This window comes from Hemitrygon akajei, chromosome 19, assembly GCF_048418815.1.
Source record: "Hemitrygon akajei chromosome 19, sHemAka1.3, whole genome shotgun sequence".
Classification (NCBI taxonomy): domain Eukaryota; kingdom Metazoa; phylum Chordata; class Chondrichthyes; order Myliobatiformes; family Dasyatidae; genus Hemitrygon; species Hemitrygon akajei.
This window is the reverse complement of record NC_133142.1, coordinates 28,038,201-28,060,667: the sequence shown is the minus strand read 5'-3', so window position 1 is coordinate 28,060,667 and position 22,467 is coordinate 28,038,201. Positions and strand designations below refer to the sequence as shown.

The window sequence follows — 22,467 nt, the reverse complement described above, 5'->3', positions numbered from 1 at the left end:
TCTGGTAAATTTTTCATGGTAAGGTCGAGCTAGCAACTCGACCTCATAAAAAAAAACCTGGAGAAGGATGGGCTCTACCAGGTTTCAGATGTCCAAGACATGCCGCACGATGAGCAATCACCAAAAAGGTTGGTGCAAAAAGCCCCTCATGACAACTGATTACAACTCACCAGAAATGGGAAAATATAACCCCCAGAGCATATTTTATCTCAGTGGCATATTTCATCAAAGAAAGCAGCAAATGACAATTTAACCATTCGCTGTTCCTTGCTATCTGATCTGATGAATATTTCCAGCATTTTCTATCCTTATTTTCGATAAAGTGTTTCTGCTTTTTTTTTGCATTATATTACCACTCCTTTTTTTGCTGACTAGACCAACCCAGGTAGAATGTTATTTACATTAACACTGGATTCAAGAATCCAAGGAATTACTTCCCAAAACCGTAAAGAGTCCATATTGTGAATAAAATTATTGAAATTATAACATATTTGCAATGATAACAAAATCAAGAGAAATACAAGTCATATGCTATCACCAGTTTTGATTTGTGGCACATTACCAAAATTATTCCTACCATGCTTGTAGCAAATTCCCTTCCTACGACATTAAGGCAGCATAGCCGTAGGTCACAACCCTTGGATTACAGATTCGAGTCATTTAACAATTGATTTTTTGGTTAAATATGTTATGGACTAGTACAAGATTTGGAAAACTACTCTCAGTAAAATAATGGTGAAAAACCTAATTTTTCTTCAGTTTATGTTTCCTCTTACTTTATTTACATTTGATTTCTTTCTTTTCATAACTCACAAAAGGAACCTTACTGAAAAGTGTATCATTGTGGGATCTAGGTTTGATCCTGGCCTTGAGCGCTATCTGTGTGACTCTGTTTGCTCTGTTGCTTCAGTTGTCTTCCAACATCCAAAAGATGCACTATAATAGGTTGATTAGCCACAGAAATTTCCCTCTTCCTGTGGCAAAAATGAATAAAAGGAGCTTTTGGTGAGCATGCAGAAGACAGAATAAGCTGCAGCGCTACGTGGCAATAAGGAGTGAGGGAATGGGACAAAGGAGGATGCTCACATTTGGTCAATATGGACTTTATGGGCCCAATGACTTACTTCTACATCACTGGAAGAAATATTTTTTTTCAACTAACAGCATTCAAAGTAGTATCTATCAAACTGCAGCAGGTTCAAAATTAGACTAGAACTGCCAGCATTCGTTAATCTTTCTGACCATATGGAGAAGGATTTACTGTGATCTGTTCAAGGGTGAATTTGTTTGCAGAGAAAATATAACCTTTTCCACCTGTTGGTTGACATTTCCAAACTACTATGAGATAATTCTGCAGAAAATCTATCAGTAGGTGGCACGATGAGTTTGAAACTCACCAGCTGCACCAAAATACAGGCCAGAGTTACTTTAATTTAGAATTGCAAACATAAGTTTTCCACCGATTTCATTCACACACAAGAATCTGAACCAATTTCTGAACAGGTTCTTTAAACCATAACACAATCCTGTAGATGGGTTGTGCTGCCTCTTGCTTGTGTCCTTGAAATCCTACCTTGGCATTGTTGGATCAAGATCTTGTCCACTGGCAGATTTTCAATCTACCTCCAATTACAGTGATGATGTATCAAGAGAATGTACAGCATGCTTTATCTACATGCTCTGATAAACTATTATGATAGAGTAGTAGTGCAGAATGAAGCAAAGGAAAATTTGGCAACATTTTAAGAGGAAGCAATCTGCCAGATTATCATCATCCCCACAATGCATGGAGCCAACTTGTCAAATCTAATTCCTGCTGGAGGGATGTTAGTGCAAAAGGGTACTTGCTTCATTAAGGACATTCAAAAGCAACTGCCATGCTGGTCTACAACAATGGTCAATATTTCCTCCGCACCATTAAGCACATCCATAAGGAGCACTGCCAGAAAGCAACATCCATCATCAAGAACTCTCTTCATGCTGCTGCCATGGAAATGAGGTTCAGTTGCCTTAGGTCCCACACCGCCAGGTTTCAGGAACCATTGGTACCATCAGGCTCCTGAACCAGTGTGGATAGCTTCACTGACCTCAACTCTGAACTGGTTTTGCAAACTATGGATTCGTCTTCAAGGACTCTACAACTCAAGTTCTCAGTTTTATTTATTTACTTATTTCATTTTTTATTATTTTCACAGTTTGTCTTTTTGCATGTTGGGTGTTTGTCAATCATTATAGTTTTTTATTGATACTATTGCATTTCTCTGTTCTACTGTGAATGCCTGCAAGAAGGTAGTATATAGTGGCATATGTACTTTGATAATAATTTTACTTTGAACTTTGAACTTTTTATGTGACCCTGAACATTACAAGTTTAAGAGCAAGACAGACTTTGCAGGAGAGCCAGTGAATTCAATATCTTAGGCATTACAGCATTATAGAGGTATGTTCTGAGAAATTCTTAGTTAAGGCAAAGCCTGATTACTTGGCCAATATTTTGTCCTGATTAACACTGTCCAGATACCTTCAAAATGAACCAAAGAAGGAAATGTTCTGAGAAGGATTAGTTGGAAGCTGCAGAGCATCAAGAGATTTGTACATGGGTGGGTTTGAGTCAAATTTAAATGGTCTTAACTTTAGAAAGCAGCGGGCAGCAAGTTACCATGCCCTTGTACGATTAGTTAAGTGTATAGAAACAATAAGTATTCATCTCCTCACTTACTTAGATTATGGCTATTCACCAGATTATCAATCTGGTTGTCTAGTAGACCCAGGAGTATTTTTTTCTGCTTCTTCCCTGCCTGGAAGCCTCAACATTTGATGTGCTATATTTGCAGGAAGAGAAGCTAGGTGTTAACAATAAGTGTTAATTGTTCAGTACAAGTTAACAGTGAAACTTTTATCCAATATGTTGTACTTTACTGAGGTGCCAAGATATTCCATCACTAAATCTGCACTGCCAGCATGTCAGACATTTTTACCATTTTACAACAAGAACAAAGTAGCACGTTGTGAATACAGCTTTGGTCTTGAACTGATTCATTTGTTTTAAGGTCTCCACTATATTTCCAGTCATTTCTTCAGGAAAGTGGAACAGGCTGACACTTGCCATGTGTGACTAGGTGTTCCAGTATGCAACACATTCACTATTAGAAACAAACTCTTACCTACACATGCAAAATGTGAGCATAGAACATATCAACTAATCCAAACTATCACCGTGGTCCACTACTGGATCCCCTGGAGTCCAACAATGTCATAGAACACTACAGCATAGAAACAGGCCCTTCAGACCAGCTAGTCCAAGACAAACCATTAATATGTCTAGTCCCCTCAACCTGCTCTTGGACCATAGCCCTCCATATTCCTCCCATTCTTGCACATATCCAAATTTCTCTTAAATGCTTAAATTGCGCTAGCAGTTCATTCCACACTCTCACCACCCTATGAGTGAAGAAGTTCCCTCTCATACTCCCCTTAAACATTTCACCTTTCACCCTTAACCTCTAGTTATATTCTCAACCAACCTCAGTGGAAAAAGTCTGCCTGCAATACCCTATCTGTACCCCTCTTAAATTTGCATCAGCACCTCTATTAAATCTCCCTTCAAGTTTCTACGTTCCAGGGAATAAAGTCCGAACCTATTCAAACTTTCCTTATAACACAAGTCCCAGCAACAACCTTCTAATGTTTCTCTGCATTCTTTTAATCTTGTTGACATCCTTCCTGTAGGTAGGTGACCAAAACTGCACACAATGCTCCAAATTAAGCCTCACCAACATTTACACAATTGCAATGTAACAGCCGAACTCCTGTACTCAATATATTAATTTATGAAGGCCAATGTTCCAAAAGCATTCTTTATGATGCTATTTACCTGCGACGCCACTTTCAAGGAATTATGGATCTATATTCTCGGATCCCTCTGTTGTACTGTATTCCTCAGTGTCCTGCCACTCAGTATGTAAGATATACTCTGGTTGGTCCTCCCAAAGTGCAGCACCTCAGACTGGTCTACACTAATTCCATCTGCCATTTTTCAATCCATTTTTCCAGCTGCTCCAGCTCCTGCTAAAAGCTTTGTTAATTTTTCTCACTGTCTACTTTACCCCAATCTTGGTGCCATCTGTAAATTTGCTGATTCAGTTTTCCACACAATCATCCACGTTGTTGACATAGATGACAAACAACAACAGATTCAGCACTGATCCATGCAGTGCACCACTAGTCACGGGGCTCCTTTCCATTGTCTGCAGATTCTCTCCTGTTTGTACATCTGTTACCACTCTCTGGCTTCTCCCATGAAACCAATGTCTAATCGAATTTATTACCTTATCTTGAATGTCAAGCGTCTGAACCGTCTTCTCCAACCTCCCATGCAGTACCTTGTCAAATGCCTTGCTGAAGTCCATGTAGACAATATCTACTGCCTTGCCTTCATCAGTTTCCCTGGTAATGTCCCTGAAAAGCTCTTTCGGGTTGGTTAGACATGTCCTATTACACACAAAGCCACTATCCCTAATCAGGCCAGGCAGCATCTATTAGAAGAAGCACTGTCAATGTTTCGGGCCAAGACCCTTCATTTCGGGTCTCGACCTGAAACATTGACAGTGCTTCTCCCTATAGATACTGCCTGGCCTGCTGCATTCCACCAGCATTTTGTGTGTGTTGCTTGAATTTCCAGCATCTGCAGATTTCCTCGTGTTTGCACCCCTAATCAGTCCCTGTCTATCCAAATACTTACATATCCAATCCCTTAGAATACCTTCCAATAACTTTCACACTACCGGTCAGGCTCAACAGCCTATAATTTCCTATCTTATTCTTTGAGCCTTTCTTAAATAGCAGAATAACATTGGCTATCTTCCAATCCTCTGATACTTCACCTGTCACTAAGGATGATTTAAATATCTCTGTTGGGGCCCTGTAATTTCCGCACTTGCCTCCCACATGGTCAGAGGGAACACCGTGTCAGGTTTTGGGGACTCATCCACCCTAATTTGCCTCAAAACAGCATACACCTCCTCCACTGTAATCTGTATAGGGCTCCTGACCTTGCTGCTTTTCACTTCTATAGACTCTGTGCCCATCTCTCAAGTAAACACAGATGCAAAAAAGTCCATTTATGATCTCCTCCATCTCTTCTGGCTCCACACATAGATTACCATTCTAATCTTCCAGATGTCCAATTTTGTCTCTTGCTATCCGTTTGTTGTTTGTGGAAGCCCTTGGGATTCTCCTTCACATTGTCTGCCTGAACAACCTCATGCCTTCTTTTAACCCTCCAGATTTTTTTCTTAAGTGTTCTCTTGCATTCTTATACTCCTTAAGAACCCTATTTGTTCCTACCTACCTGTACCTGATGTATACTCGTTCCTTTTCTTAACCAGAGCTTCAATATCTCTCAAAAATCAAGGTTCCCTAAACCTGTTATCCTTGCTTTTTATTCTGACAGGAACATACAAACTCTGAACTCTCAAAATTTCGCCTTTGAAGGCCTCCCAATTACCAAGTACACCTATACCAGAAAATAACCTGTCCTCGTCCACACTTGCCAGATCCTTTCTGATACAATTAAAATTGGCCTTTCTCCAATTTAGAATCTCAACCTGAGGACCAGACCTACCCTTTTCCATAATGACCTTGCAACTAATGGGATTATGATCACTAGACGCAAAGTGTTCCCCTACACAAACTTCTGTTGCCTGCCCTGTCTCATTCCCTTATAGGGGATTGGTATCACAATGTCTCTAGTTGGTACTTCTATGTAGTGATTAAGGAACCTTTCCTGAACACATTTGATAAACTCATTCCCATCCAGCCATTTTACAGTATGGGAGTCCCAGTCAATGCAGAAAGTTAAAATTACCTTGCATAATAACCTATGTTTCTTGCAACATTCTGCAAACTCTTTACAAAGTTGCTCTCTAGATCCTGCAGACTGTTTGGTGGTCTATAATATAATCTTATTAACATGGTTATACTTTTCTTATTCCTCAGTTCTACCCATAAAGCTTCACTCCAGTATGTCCTATTTGAGCACTGCTGTGACAATTTCCCTGACCAGTAATGCCAACTGCCCCCCCCCCCCCCCAATCCCTCTCACTCTATCACATCTAAAACAATGGATCCCTGGAGCACTGAGCTGCTAGTCCTGCCCATCCTGCAACCAAGTCTCACTAATGGCTACACTGTCATAATTCCATCTGCTGAACAATGTCCTAAGCTCATCTGCCTTTCCTACAATATGCCTTGCATTGATATATACACAGACAGAATATTAGTCCCACCATACTCAACCTTTTGATTCCTGACTTTGCATGTAGGCGTAACAACATCTTTCTCCATTACCACTCCACTATCTGCTCTAGTGCTCTAGTTTCCATTCCCCTACAACTCTAGTTTAAACCCCACCACCCATCCCTAGCAAACATTCTCACGAAAATATTAGTTGCCCCTCCAGTTCAGGTGCGAACTGTCCCTTCTGTACAGGTCCCACATTCCCTGGAAGAGAGCCCAATGATCCAAAAAGCTGAAATCCTCTCTCCCGCACCATCTCTTTAGCCACCTGTTAAACTGTATGACATTGCTAATCTGGCCTCACTAGCATGTGGCACAGGTAGCACTCCTGTGATTACAACCCTCAAGGCTCCAAAGTACCAAAGTCATCGAACTCCCTTTTGAGCAGCTAGTCACCTCTGCTACAAATGTCGTTGGTACTGATGTGGAGCACAATTTTGTGCTGCATTCCCTCCCACTTAAGAATGCTGTGGACTCAATCCGATCTGTCCCTGACCCTGGCATCCAGGAGGCAACATACCACCCAGGAATCTCGTTCTCGTCCACAGAACCTCCTTTCTGTTTCCCTAAAACTCCCTATCATGACAGCTCTCCTTTTCTCTCCCTGTCTCTCTTGAGCCACAAAGCCAGACTCAATGCAAGGGAGACCTGAACACTGTGGCTTTCCTCTGCTGGGCCATCCACCTCACCGTATCCAAAGTGGTATACCTATTGTTGAGGGGAATGGCTACAGGGGTACTCTGCACTGGCTGCCTATCCCCTTTCCCCCACCTAACGGTCACCCAGTTACCTGTGTCTTGCACACTGGGTACCTCTTACAGCTTTCTGTTTGTTCTTGTATGAGAGTCACTTTTGTTGGGATTTCTGATATTAAAGTGGAGCATTGACAGGCAGATTCTGGACTGCTGAGACAGCATACAAGTTGAATTGAATTGAATTGATTTTATTACTTACATCCTTCATATACACGAGGAGTAAAAATCTTTACATTACATCTCCATCTAAGTGTGCAATGTGCAATTTATAGTAATTTATAATAAACGGTATATACAGTAATATAGCATATAAATACAGTTGTGTCAGCATGAATTATTCAGTCTGATGTCCTGGAGCCTGTTGGCCCTGGCTTTTATACTGCAGTGCTATTTCCTGGATGGTAGAAGCTGGAACAGTTTGGGGTTGGGGTGACTCGGGTCCCCAATGAATCTTCAGGCCCTTTTTACATATCTGTCTTTGTAAATGTCCTGAGTAGTGGGAAGTTCACATCTACAGATGCACTGGGCTGTTCACACCACTCCCTGCAGAATCCTGCGATTGAGGGAAGTACAGTTCCCATACCAGGCATGCAGGGTGACTTGGACAGGTTGGGTGAGTGGGCAAATGTATGGCAGATGCAGTTTAATATGGATAAATGTGAGGTTATCCACTTTGGTGGCAAGAACAGGAAGGCAGATTACTATCTAAATGGAGTCGTTAGGAAAAGGGGAAGTACAACGAGATCTAGGTGTTCTTGTACATCAGTCAATGAAAGCAAGCATGCAGGTACAGCAGGCACTGAAGAAAGCTAATGGCATGTTGGCCTTTATAACAAGAGGAATTGAGTATAGGAGTAAAGAGGTCCTTCTGCAGCTGTACAAGGCCCTGGTGAGACCCCACCTGGAGTATTGTGTGCAGTTTTGGTCTCCAAGTTTGAGGAAGGACATTCTTGCTATTGAGAGAGTGCAGCGTAGGTTCACATGGTTAATTCCCGGAATGGCAGGACTGTCATATGTTGAAAGATTGGAGCGACTGGGCTTGTATACACTGAAATTTAGAAGGATGAGAGGGGATTTGATTGAAGCATATAAGATTATTAAGGAATTGGACACGCTGGAGGCAGGAAGCATGTTCCCGCTGATGGGTGAGTCCAGAACTAGAGGCCACAAGTTTAAGAATAAGTGGTAGGCCATTTAGAACAGAGATGCGGAAAAGCTTTTTCACCCAGAGAGTGGTGGATATGTGGAATGCTCTGCCCCAGAAGGCAGTGGAGGCCAAGTGTCTGCATGCATTCAAGAGAGAGTTAGATAGAGCTCTTATAGATAGTGGGGTCAAGGGATATGGGGAGAGGGCAGGAACGGGGTACTGATTGTGTATGATCAGCCATGATCACAGTGAATGGCGGTGCTGGCTAGAAGGGCCAAATGGCCTACTCCTGCACCTACTGTCTATTGTCTATTGTCAGGCAGTGATGCAGCCAGTCAGGATGCTCTCAATCATGCCCCTGTAGAAAGTTCTTAGGATTTGGGGGTCTATACCAAACTTCTTCAATCATCTGAGGTGAAAGAGGTGCTGTTGTGCCTTTTTCACCACACAGCTGGTGTGTACAGACCATGTGAGATCCTCAATAATGTTTATGCTGAGGAACTTAAAGCTGATCACCTTCTCATTCCCAGATCCATTGATGTCATTAGGAGTTAGCCTGTCTCCAGTCCTCCTGTAGTCCACAACCAGCTCCTTCGTTTTTGCAACATTGAGGGAGAGGTTGTTTTCTTGACACCACTGTGTCAGAGAGATGACTTCTTCTCTGTAGGCTGCCTCATTATTACTTGAGATTAGGCCAATCAGTGTAGTATCATCAGCAAATTTACTTAGCAGATTGGAGTTGTGGGTGGCAATACAGTCATGGGTATACAGAGGGTAAAGGAGGGGCTTAGGACACAGCCCTGAGGGGCACCTGTGTTGAGGTCAGAAGGGCAGAGGTGAGGGAGCCCACCCTTACCACCAGCTGGTGATCTGACAGGAAGTCCAGGATCAAGCTACACAAGGCAGGATGAAGGCCAAGGTCTCTGAGATTCTTGTCGAGCCTGGAGAGAATTATGGTGTTGGATGCTGAACAGTGTGTAGAGCAGCAGCTATTGCATCATCTGTCGATTGGTTGTGTCGTTAGACAAATTGTAGGGGGTCCCAGTGTGGGTGGTAGCAAGCTGCAGATGTAGTCCTTGACCAGCCTCTCAAAGCATTTGCTTATTATTGAGTTGAGTGCAATAGCACACTAGTCGTTCAGACGTGTTACCTTGGTCTTTTTAGGTACAACAATAGTGAATGTTTTGAAGCAGGAGGGCACTTTACACTGGGCGAGAGAAAGGTTAAAACGTCTGTAAACATACCTGCCAGTTGTGTCACACACACAATGGAGATTGTAAGCTTGGAGGTTTGGTTTTAATAATTTTGCTTCAGTTTTTTTTAAAAATCTAAACGCTTGGACTTTTTTTCTTTAAAAATATTTTAATGCATTTTCAGCAATGGTTAGATTTAGAAGTACAGGTGTCCCCCCCCCCCCTTTACAAAGGTAGAGGGTTCCTATGAAACCTTTCTTAAGCCGAAATGGCATAAATTCAAGCCTATCATGGTATTCGAGGTTGGACCAGCCTAAACATAATCATCATTAAAATCTCACTGCTAAATGAAAGGGTACAGAGGGATAACAGGATCAGTTTATTTCTTCAATTCGAGGAAAATTCAGGGACCATAGGTAGCACTGCAGGATCAGTCCCAAAGTAAATGGAGAAGCTAGTTCTTGAGATGTGTGTTGGAGAAACAAAGTAAGAGTCCTGTAGGTATTAAGGAACATCACGTGAACATGCACAACCCTACATTGAAGGATCTGTAGTGAAAAGAGTAAGCAGCTTCAAGTTTCTGAGGACCAACATCCTGAGCCCAGCACATAGATGTAACTATGAAAAAGATGCACCAGTGTCTCTACACTCCTAGAAGTTTTAGGAGATTCGGCATATCATTAATGATTGACAAACCTCTACAAACATACCACAGAAAGCATTCTGACTGGTTGCATGATGGCCTGGTATGGGAACTCCGGTGCACAGGAACCAAGAGGCTACAGAGAATAGTGGACTCAGCCAATTTCCTCATGGGTACAGCACTTCCACCATTGAGGACTTTACAAGAGGTGATGTCTCAGGAAGGTGACATATAGGATCCCCATCATTTGCACCATGACCTCTTCTTATTGCTGCCATCAGCCAGAAGGTATAGGAGCCTGAAGACGTACACCTCCAGATTCTAGAGCATTTTTCCCCACTGCCATCAGATTCATGAACCAACCTGAAAAACCCTAGGTCTACCTTCGATAACCGTGTATTTCCTGCATATTGCACTAATGTTGTTGATATGTTTGTTTATTCTGTCATACAAGTTGTCTATAATCTATGTTAATTTATGTAATTTATGTTATCGTGTTTGTAATGTGCTGCCCTGCTGCTGCAAAAAAGCTCACTTTCATGGCATTTGTATTCTGGGTATGTATGCCCATAATGATGAAACTAGTACAAAACCTTAAAAACATTTAACTTTTTATTGGTTTCTTCTTGTGGATGGTTAGATCAATATTTATAAAATGAGTCTGAGATTTGTTGACCATTTTATAGCTTTTCAGGAATTATTTTTAGGATGCAATGTGACAATATGTTTGCTTATTCCAAGTCATCATATTATCTTAAAGTCCACACCTGTGGAAGCTTTGATATAAATGTTTTCTTTAGTCCTGCATCTTGAACCATGTACCATGATATCCAAAGATATTTGTACTTACCTAGAATCAAATTTTATATAATCATAGGGTAGCAGGGTGGAGGTATGTCTCTACCAAAGGACATACAAGGTGCTCCTTCCTTCTGCTAGCCTGCAGATTAGCCCCCCCAATCAGGGTCATGTGAAGCCATGGGAGCAGATGTTCAATGGTCATATGAGCAGTTGGTGCACATTACAAGTCCTGGTTATGCGACCACTGACACCAGGCAGACAATCTCAGAAGAATATTGATCATTGCTGAGGTTACCCATCTTGTAAAAACACTGCCCAGAAGAAGACAAAAGCAAACCACTTCTGTGGAAAACGTTGCTAAGAACAATTATGGTCAAGACCATGATCACCCACGTCATGTGACACTGTACACAATGATGATGATGATGATAATTATCCATGTCTCTGGAAGAATATGACCTTCTCTGCCTACCCACAGTCAAAAATGACAGACAAGCTATCCTTCAAATGGAGCATGCTCATTGTAAGACAGTCTCAAATATTTTACTTTATAATTTAAAAAAGTTTAGTCAGACACAAATCCATTTTTCATCATAGAAAGGTATTAACTACCCTTTGCATCCAATTAAACATGTTTCCTGACATCTTATTTAGGAGATTTTCCCCCTAATCAACCATATTTATTTTGTTGGAAAAGCATTTGTAAAAGTTTAATAAAACCCACAATGACCTTCACAAATTTTTGACTACTTACCTGAATGCACAGTGAGTTTTAAATGTTCAAAATTCATATATAGGTCCCCTTTTCTTAATTTTTATAGCAACATTAGTGTTCTGTCATCATAATTTATGCCCCAAAACACAGCACATTTTTGAAATGAGGATATTTAATCAAACCAAAATATCTTCCCCAATGTCAGTTCTGGAGTATAAATTGGGACAGTTCAAAGCTAATGTTCCTCATTGAGAAGTCTTTTTATTTGTTAGTGAAACATAAATATAATTTATTCAATTCAAATAAATTTACTTGATTACATTTAGATCCTTGAACTCGTACTGCATTTGGATTTCTAGATTCTATATTGAAATAGACTGAAAGAATCTGAAAAGATGAAGGTATAGAAGAATGTGAAAACCGTGGAATGCATAAGGAGATGCTGGAATTTTCAGGCATTGAATGCTAACAATGCAAATTTACTCTTCTCAATTCCATCATTGCACAAGCAGCAAAGACATCACCAATAAACAAGGTTCAACAAATATATTAATGTTTATCAACAACTTCATTTTTAAAAATGATATCTTACATTTTTCACAACACATACATCAGCGTAAAATCCAGTGGAATCTAGCAGCATTTCTTTGAACATTCTTTGCCAGACAAATTCTGGCTCCTGAGGGATGCCAGTTCCATTATGGACACTGTCCTCTATCAGATCCAAGGTTCTTTAGCTCTTTGTCACTTCCACCTATCACCTCCTAGATCCTTACATCATTCTTCTGTTATCCCCAACTGTTATCACCAACTTTTGCTTCATCTCCTTCCCCAGCTTTTTATGCTGTTTATCTGTCTTCTTTCTTTCCAGCCCTGATGAAAGATCTTGGCCTGAAACATCAACTGTCCATTTCCCTCCATAGATGTTGTCTGAGCTGCTGAGTTGCTCCGGCCTGTTCTGTATTGCCCCAGTTCCACATCTTGCATAGGATGACATACAGTGTGTAATACTTATAATGAGCATATTATAATTTGAAGCTGATAAATAAGCATAGTGGTTAGTGTAAGTGTCAGCAACGAGTTTGTACATTCTCCCCGTGACCCCGCAAGTTTTCTCTGGGTGCTCCGTGTTCTAAAGACATAGGAATCAGGTTTTGGAAATTGAGTGCATGTTATGTTAGTGCCTGAAGCATAGTGGCACTTGTGGGCTCTCCCCAACATATCTCAGACCGTGCTCGTCGTTGACGCAAACAATGCATTTCACTGTAGGTTTTGATGTACATATGGCAAAAAGCTTACCTTTATATCTAAATGCTCATCTAATGATGCATTTCCGGGGATTGGTGCCAGTAACCGCATGTACAGTACAAAGAGCACATTTGGTCCTTTGTATTTGTGTCAGCTCTGGAGCAATCCAATTGAATCCCACTGCACTGTTCTCACTCCCCAGCCTTATCTTTGGCTTCAAATAATCTTCAACTTTAAATGAATAAATACAATGGTTTCTGCTTCAATTATTCCTTGTGACAAAATTTTCATATGAATCTGTGCCTGAAAACATTTCCTGTTAAGTTCTTGTGCCTGAATGTTGCTTAGATCTTGTTGCCTTCTGACGTAAACGGCTTCTCGCTTTATTACTAATTATAGTTAAATAGATGACCTCTCATTAACCAATAAAATACCTTAATCTTCAATCTACCTTGTTGGTTTCATCAAAATCTGGCAATTGTAATAACTTATTTTAAAATCTGTAATCCTTTTCCGCAATAAAATAAGTCCCAGTTTTTCCAGATGGACGTTTTAAACAGCGAGAGAGAGCTATACATGTTTAATTAAGCTTGTGTGTTACCATAACAACATGTTCTTCCAGTAGAAACCAACCACCAACTTTATAATCTCGATTCTATTATTCAGCTTTAAACTTTAAAAAAAAAGGCAAGACTTCGAAGGGAAAAAATTGAATAACCATCAAACTGCTTTGCTTCTTAAAAATGAGAAATACACATTGAAAATTTCACAATAATGGGTAACTTTTTCTATCATGTACTAGAACAGAGCACCCTGGTAGTACCCTTACTTACACCAAGAACCTCCATCCTAGGTTACTGTGTGCTGTATTAAAATTCAATTTCTTAAGAGTCAAGATATTATTTTTTATATCTTGGTAGGGAAGTAATGGAATTAGATCATCTATTTTAAAATATAGCCTGTGAATTTCTGTTTAATATAGGAACAGTGGGATAACTCTCTGCAAAGCTGTTACATCAAACTCATTTGCGACTCATTAGTAATCCTCACCCACCCACTCAAATCCATTTCTTAATCACTGGGAACAGTTTCTGATAGGTGACAACAGTTACAGGCTAAAAGATGACAAATAACAATCACATCACGAAAGTACAGGTAATGGCCATTTCCAAAAGACAGTCAGCCTACATCTGATACTCAATGTCCATTATGAACATCGTGGTAATTGTACCATTCACACAAATGGGGTGGCTACAAGAGAAAGACAAATGCTGGGAAGCCTGCAGCAGATATTGCACCTTTTGACACCCAAAAGGCTTCTCAATGTCTGCCAGCAGAGAAGGATGTGAATGTTGAGGATGGTTAATGGGGTTGCTAATTGAGAGGTTGAATGGCGTAAAGCTTCTTGAAAACTATTGTTCTTGCCCTTATTAAGAGTACTGCATCATGTTGACAGAGGAAATTCCTGGTGGCATCAGTAAATGAGTTTTTCATTACAGGCTGGGACCTGTCCTTGTACTCACAGTATTTATGGGGCTGATCCAGTTTCTGGATTATGTGCTGGGGTAATTGATGATAGTATTTCTATTAAATGTCAGTGATAGGTGGTTAACCTCATTGTTGTTGAAGGTGGCTATTTCCTGACTGTTTTTGGCACAAATATTACTTGCCACTCTATAGACTTATGCATGCATCTTTCTTAGGTCTTGCTGCCTTCTAATGAAGACTGCTTCATTTGACGAGGAGTTGCAAAGGGAATTGAACATAATACAATCATCAGTGAATGTAAAAACTTTGGACTAAGTAATAGAAAGAAGCTCAATGGTGAACAAGCCTTGGACAGCCTTGAGGAACTTCTGTGTGATGTCCTGGAGTTGGAAGGTTGAACTCTGACAACCACAATAATTTTTTTATTTGCAAGATACAACTACAACCACTATAAGGTGTTGTATTTTGGGAGGTAAAATGCAAAAGGAAAATATACAGTAAATAGCAGGGCCACGAGTATTGATTACTGAAGGATCTTGTGCAAGTTCAGAACATGTTGAAAGTGGTCATACAAGCATTTGACAAGCTTGCATTTATTTGTTGGAGTTTTGAGGATAAAAGTTGGAAAGTCTTGTTACAATCACAAAAAAAACTTTGGTTAAGTCAAATTTGCAGTATTGCATGCAGTTCTGGTTATTGTAGAAGCATATATGATAAAGCTATTAGACAGAAATGTGAACAAACAGGGAGTGAAGGATATGGATCATGAGCAGGCTGATTAGATTAGTTTAAACTAGCATCATGGTTGTCACAAACTAGGCAGGCCAAAGGACTTATATCGTCAATGATTCTACCAAGGTAACAATACCACACATGCTAAATGCTATCTTGATATCAATTATAGCAATTCTCACCTCACCTCTGACTTTAGCTCTTTAAATCCACATTTGGACCAAGGCTGTGATGAGACCTGGAGCCAAGAGGTTCTGGCAAAACTAACAGTGAACCTCATTGAATAGTTCATTTGTGAGTATGTGCTGGCTGACAGCACTGTGTATTATAGATTCCATCACTTTGCTGATAACTGTTAGTATATCAACAGGGCAGTAGATTGTTATTTGACCTGTCTCAGTCCTGCTTTTTATTAGGTAAATGCCAGTGTTGTAACCGTACCAGAACAGCATGTCTAGACGTGCAGCTGGTTCCAGGGTACAAGTCCTTAGCACAGCCATCTTGGTCATTGGTCATTGCTGTATCCAATGTCTCAGCCATTTCAGATATCATACAGTGTGAATCAAATTGCCTCGAACCTGGCTTCCTTGATGGTGGGGTCCTCAGGAGCATGTCTCAGCAGGATTCTTGTTAAGTTTCATGATGCACTCAATATTGGTTTAAGGTTTTTGTGATAATGAGCTCCCAGGCTGGATATGTTAGTTTTATTTTGAATCAGATAATGTTTCATATGAATTAATTTTTCTGTGCTTATTTTTGTACTTCATGCTACATTTTCAAGACATGAAATGCAGTTAACACTTTTTTTAATATTGTTTTAAAATTTAGATCTAGACTGTTAAGTAATTTATTTACTTGAGCCTCTACTTTACTGTCTATGCGTTAGTGTCAGTTCATTGAAAATAAACTCAGTGGCTACATTATTGGGTACACCTGTATACCTGCTCATTAATGCAAATATCTGATCAGCTAATCATGTGACAGTAACTCAAAGCATAAGAGCATGCAGGCATGGTAAATAGGTTCAGTTGTTGTTCAGACCAAACATCAGAATGAGGAAGAAATGTGATCTAAGTGACATTGACCGTGGAATGATTGCTGGAGCCAGACGGGGTGGCTTGAGTAACTCAGAAGCTGCTGATTTCCTGGAATTTTCTCACACAACAGTCTCTACAATTTACAGAGAACACTGTGAAAAACAAAAAAAAAACACCCAGTGAGCAGCAGTTCTGTGGGCAAATGCATCTTCATAATGAGGTAGGTTAGAGGAGAATGACCAGGATGGTGAAAGTAACTCAAATAAGCACACATGATAACAATGGTGTGCAGAAGAGCATCTCTGCACATGCAACACATCGAACCTTAAAGTGGATGGGTGACAGCAGCAGAACTCAGTTACAGCAGGTACCTAATAAAGTGGCCACTGAATGTACAGCATCTATGATACTAAATGGTTTTCACTGCAACAGATTAGACTGAAGAGCAATAGCTTAGTGAGGTTTCATGTGTCACATCCATTGTTGTCATGAAGAAAATATCGGTCTATGGCAACATAACATGATATTAATTACTGAACCATGAATAATATTGAAAACTAAAACCCATTGTTAAGTGATGTAATATGTGCTTTCACAAAGAAAATTCCTGCCCACTATTTTAACACAAATGTTAACTTGTATATTTTAAGTAAGTTAATACATATGTAAAAATGGAAGTCAGGGCTATGTCATCCATGTAGGTCAAATATGTATGCATGCCTTGTACTGTAGGTCAATTATGAATGCATGTCATGCATTCGTTTCCTGACATGTAAAATAATACTAATTATGCTATTGATTATAAAACAATGACTCATCCACTAACAATGGGTTCTAGCCTGCCTGATATTTATGGTTCTGTAATTAATACATTTTTTTAAAATGATACAAATCAATATTGTCATGGACGTATCCTAACACATTGTAAATCTACAGATCATGAACTGAAATCATGACAATGCATTTTTCTTCTTTTAATACTCTACAGGGATTTCATAGATCTGGTTACATTTGTTTTATTCTTAATTTATTTTAGCATTAGAGTTATTATTTTGGATTTTATGAAATATTAAGCATACATGAATAATACAAACAGTAACTCAGTAAAGTTATCTCATGCAAAAGGAAATCAGGTTAGTGATAATTTCATTAACACTTCAATTCAAGTATGTGTAGAACATCATATTATCAAATAAACTTGCTGAGTAGATAGGTGAAATTGGCTCAATTTTAACAAGTAAAAGAACTACATGATCCATAGGGTCTATTAATTGTAACTGAATGAGAACAAGCCCTGAACAAAAACTAGCCAATTAATTTCAACTGATCAGATTTTATATCAGTTTTTACCAAATTTAAAGACTTGTGTTATAGATATTTTATCTTAATGCTTGCTCATTACTTGGAAAATAATGCTAAAGAATGCATTTCATATAAGATATATACATGATAATGTCAGTGGAAAGCAGCAAAACTTCTGGAGATTTTGGATTTACTTTTCTGATATGGCAAAACATTCTTCCTTCAACTAAATGCACAGAGGAACCTTGCTCAATTCTGGTGCATGATTTACTTAGGTAGGTATACTTTGAGTGGAGTAAGGTGCAATATTATCAATTTTTCCTGCCTCCAAGACTCCAACTAGCAATGTCAGTGAACATTGAAAAGAGGGAGCCAACTCAAGCAAGCTCATGTTCCAGGGAGACATGCAGCTTAAACTTCAACTGAGAGTTAAACAAGCAAATTTCTTCATTTATTAACAAACTTCTGTAAATCAAAACAAAATTGACATCTTGAATTCCGGTCCTAGCAAAATTCCAAAAGTTCTACCTCTTCAAAGTTCAAAGTAAATTTATTATCAAAGTACATACTGTATATGTCACCATTTGCAACCCTGAGATTCATTTTCTTGCAGGCGTACTCAGTAAATCCAAGACCCATAACAGAATCAATGGAAGGCCACATGAAACACGACACTCAAATGACAAATGTGCGCAATACATCAACTGTGCAAATATACAAGAATTAATAAATAGCTGGATAGATGGATAAACAAGCAATAAATATTGAGACTGTGAGAGGAAGAGTCCTTGAAAGAGAGTCCATAGATTGTGGGAACAGTTCAGTGATGGGCTGTGTGAAGTTGAGTAAAGTTATTCCCATTGGGTCAGTCAGATGATGCATTACAAATGTTTACACTTTAATTTTCAAAAGTATACTCTGTGGCCATTTTATTAGGTACCTCCTGTAACTAATAAAGTGGCCACTGAGTGTATGTTTGTGGTCTTCCATTTCAAGGTCGACATGTTGTGTTTTCAGAGATGCTCCTCTGCTGTTATTTGATTTACTGTCACCTCTCTGCCAGCTGGGCCAGTCTGGCCATTCTCCTCTGACCTCTCTCATTAACTGAACCCCTTGAACATGTCTGCATGTTTCTATCCATTGAGATGCTGCCGCATGATTGGCTGATTTGATACATATATCGACAAGCAGGTGTACAGGTGTACCTAATAAGGTTGTCACTGAGTGTATGTACAAAGTGAAGAATGAGTCAGCAATGTATTATTAAATTGTATCATTCAGAGAATTGTTTCATTCTTTAATGTATAAATGCAATGAAGCATATTGCAGTATAATTCTCTACAGTATGACTGTTTCTTTAGCAATCTGAAACATAGAAACATAAAAAACCTACAGCACAATACAGGCCCTTTGACCCACAAACCTGTGCCGAACATGTCATTTAATCTGCTCAATTCCTATGATTAAGATGAAAATTTAATTTGTAATCATAAATAATAAACTACTTTAATGACAGTAAGTTATTTCCTAATCAGGAATCTAAGTACAAAAAATAAGGTGAATGAGTCTTAAATCCTAACATTCTATTTTCTCTTGAGTAAATTAGAATCCAATTTTTAAATACATTGATATGTATTATTTATGAAAAAATATTATTGTTTTATGCATGAAGTGATAATGTATACTTTTCAATATTCTATACTTTCATTGCACGTTCATTATCCATTTTAAAAAACAAAGTATTAATAACAGAATACACTTCATTTTATGTGGTAAAAATTAAATTTAAGAGCTAGTAAATAAATTGGCAAGTTAAATGTCTGAATTATTAATCCTACAAGTTTACTCATGGAATGTCCCACATGACCAAAGTATAATTTGTGATAGGATTTCTTGTGTAAGAAGTCCTATCACAAATTATACTTTCCCACAATTCATAAAGCAAAAACAACATTGACAAGCTTAATTTCCCGAATAACCGACAATAGTAATTTTGATAGAGTTTTCAAAGTTGCAATATTCTTCTGAATTTTGAAATTTTGATATGCATGTTGTGTTTGTTTCAACAAAATAACTCAACGAAAGGATTCTCATTATTACAGTACTTTAACCGCATTTCTGTATAAACCAGAGCTCCAAGGCTTGTTAAGCATTCTGCAAATAAATCACTGTCCTCTAAGCATATATCACCCCCTCCGGAATTCTACAGAAGCAATCACACATACCATCTGTAAACGAATATTATTAATGTACTAAAATTATGTCCTTTGAAATTCAGTCATATATGAAATTACAACGTTTTATAGACAATGAAATAATTCACAGTGATTTAATGTAATGAACAAAAACATTCCAAGTTCTTTCCCACACGATTGGATCAAACGTTTTTTGACGAAGTGAAACAAAGAGAAAAGAAACCTCTCAGAAATGTCTGCTTATAAAGTCAGTATTTTTAACACATGTAATTGCTTAACGTCACAATAAACATAAATAGCAAATCGGTTAATAAGTGCCTCATTTTTTGAATACTAGAACTGCATTTACGCAATCCTTCCCATTGCCGAATTCTAGCGCCAAAATCTTTATCTTTATCAAATATTGCCAATCAGACACGTAAACTGGACGAAAAAAATAATATCTGGCTAAAAAATATTTCATAAGTACTAGTTTGCGCAACCATTCATAATAAACCTTCGCCTAAAGGTATAAACAACTGGTAAGGGGAAGGGGCGGTACCACGTTCTCAGCAGAAATGCTTTGTATTAGACCTTTTATGCTGAAAACCAAATACGTGCTTCGAAACAACAGTATAGACATCTATGTGTTAATATTGCTAGCAAATTCAGCATTACATTCCACTTAATCAAGCCAGTGATAATTAAGTCAAACAAATCAAAGAAACATTATAATCTCATTATTTATCAACACCCTCCTTAAATGTCACAAGTGTGTTTTCTCAGAAACTTACCCATTCCAGAAGGCGCAGAAACCCCAAAGGCTCCTTCGCGACACGGAATGTACCCGATGCTACAAGCTAAAGAGCAGGATGAAGTGTAGAGAACATTTTAGAGAAATTACTCATAGGAATCTTACCATTATATTATTTAACCAAATGTCACTTAAATTGGATGGACGTGCATCCCTTACGTGATTAATTATATCCATCTCTGAACGTTGTGATGATGTTGATTGGTCTGAAGGCTACAATAAGCTACGAAGTCCAGCCGCTGTTGACAGCTCCCAGTGTAACTCTCTCAAGGTTCGGATTTGCCGGAAATTGCCGACGACTGACGGAGATGGAATGACAGGCGGGTGCCACTCGCCGGCGTATTCAAGAACTTCTCCGATTGGTCAATCGGGCTTTACCCCGCCGCCCGTGACGGGATAGGCTTGTTCTTATTGGCCAACGGCTCCAAACACCAACTCTATTTTTATTGGACAATCGCAGCCAATGCCCATGTTGCCTAGCAATAGCAGGTGTGCGTGAATCGGAGCAAGTGTAAGAGTATTGAAGTTCGTGGAATTACAATATTTCTCATGTGGCCAAATAGTTCGCATAAGTTAAAATAAAATGATATATTAAATATTTGTACCTGGCGTTCTTTCTACTTATTTTGTTGTCATGACCAACAGCGTTGCTTCAGCGCACTCGGCTGATGTCTCTTGGACTAAAACTGAATCAGTTTAAAACTGGCTCTGGTATAGCAACAGCCTCAGAAAGAGATTGGGAATTATTCTCCACTTTCTACCTTCAAGGTAAGTTAACATTTCTTTGCAAAACTCTGATGTATTCGATGGCGATATGCAGGAAGTCTCTTGTTAACTACTTAATTCGCCTGTTACACTGGAAATACGAGTATGGGGGGGGGTACCTGATTTATGGGATCCTTTAGTACTTTTTAAAGTATATTCAATGCAAATGGTGACGCATTGGATATCATTGGGTTACATCTATTTGCAGTTATGATAGTTGCATTTCTTGACATTTACATTAGAGTTCCCCCTCCCTTACTACCGTCTTTAAGTAATGCAGATGTGATGGCGATGGCAGTCATATGTTCAGATTTTAATACAATTAAGTTTGGTACATCAGTATAATATCCTCTTTTCACAAATCAAAGCTTATTCTTTTTACAATTTGATTGATGCAAACTGTTCATCCTCATCCCGTTGTCTGCTACAAAATCATGAATTGTTCAATATAGGACTCTTTGATATTTGACTATAGCACCATAAAATTGAGGAATAGATCTTTGTTACTATTGATGGTGTGGACGTGGATGTGTTGAGGATCTACAAGTACCTGTGAGGTACACCTGGATGACAGACTTGAGTGGAGCACCAACACAGAGGCTGTGTACAAGAAAGGCCAGAGTTGTCTGCTTCCTGAGGAGGTCCTTCAGAGTAAGCAGGCCCCTCCTTCACATGTTCTACCAGTCTGATGTGGCCAGTACAATCTGCTATGCAGTGGCGTGCTGGGGCAATGGCATCAACACAAATGATGCCAACAGGCTCAATAAACTGATTAGAAAGGCTGGTTCTGTTTTAGGAGTCAAGCTGGACACACTAGAAGCTGTGGTAGAACAAAGGACTCTGTGGAAAATCCTGGCAATTCTGGACAATATTTCTCACCTGCTGCATGCCACCTTGGCTGAACAGAGGAGCACGTTTTGTAACAGACACTGTTACAACCACACTGCTCCAAAGAGTGATATATGAGGCTCTATAATGAGTCAACCTATAGTTGGGGAAGTGATGACCCCATCCTGTTAGACTGTCTGAGGTAACCTACTTTTTATTCTTTCTTACTTCTCTTCTAATATTAGTATATTTGTCTATCTGTGCACTTGTAATGCTACTGTGACACTGTAATTTCCTTTGGGATCAATATCTATCTAACATACACGCACAAAATATCTGGCCTGCTGAGTTCCTCCAGCATTTTGTGTGTGTTGCTGGGATTTCCACCATCTGCAGATCTTCTCTTGTTTGTGGTCTACCTAACATATCAGTCTTTAATGAGGAACAGATCAAAGCATATCAGCAACCAAATGTTGCCAGCAGTTCTGATGTTTTTCACATTCAAGCTGCATTTATAGATATTGAAAA

General features: G+C 39.1%; 1 protein-coding gene across 1 annotated transcript in view; it reads right to left on the bottom strand.

Annotated features, from left to right (window-relative positions):
• Positions 1 to 20,648, bottom strand: part of synpra (synaptoporin a) — a 294,470-nt gene extending 273,822 nt beyond the window's left edge. Inside the window, exons 1-2 of the mRNA XM_073072306.1 lie at positions 20,506 to 20,648; positions 20,327 to 20,392 (exon numbers count right to left, since the gene is read on the bottom strand). Coding sequence (XP_072928407.1) covers positions 20,327 to 20,392; positions 20,506 to 20,523 — 84 coding nt within the window. The 5' untranslated portion in view covers positions 20,524 to 20,648. The remainder of the gene's footprint in view (positions 1 to 20,326; positions 20,393 to 20,505) is intronic.
• Between the last annotated feature and the right edge of the window lie 1,819 nt (positions 20,649 to 22,467).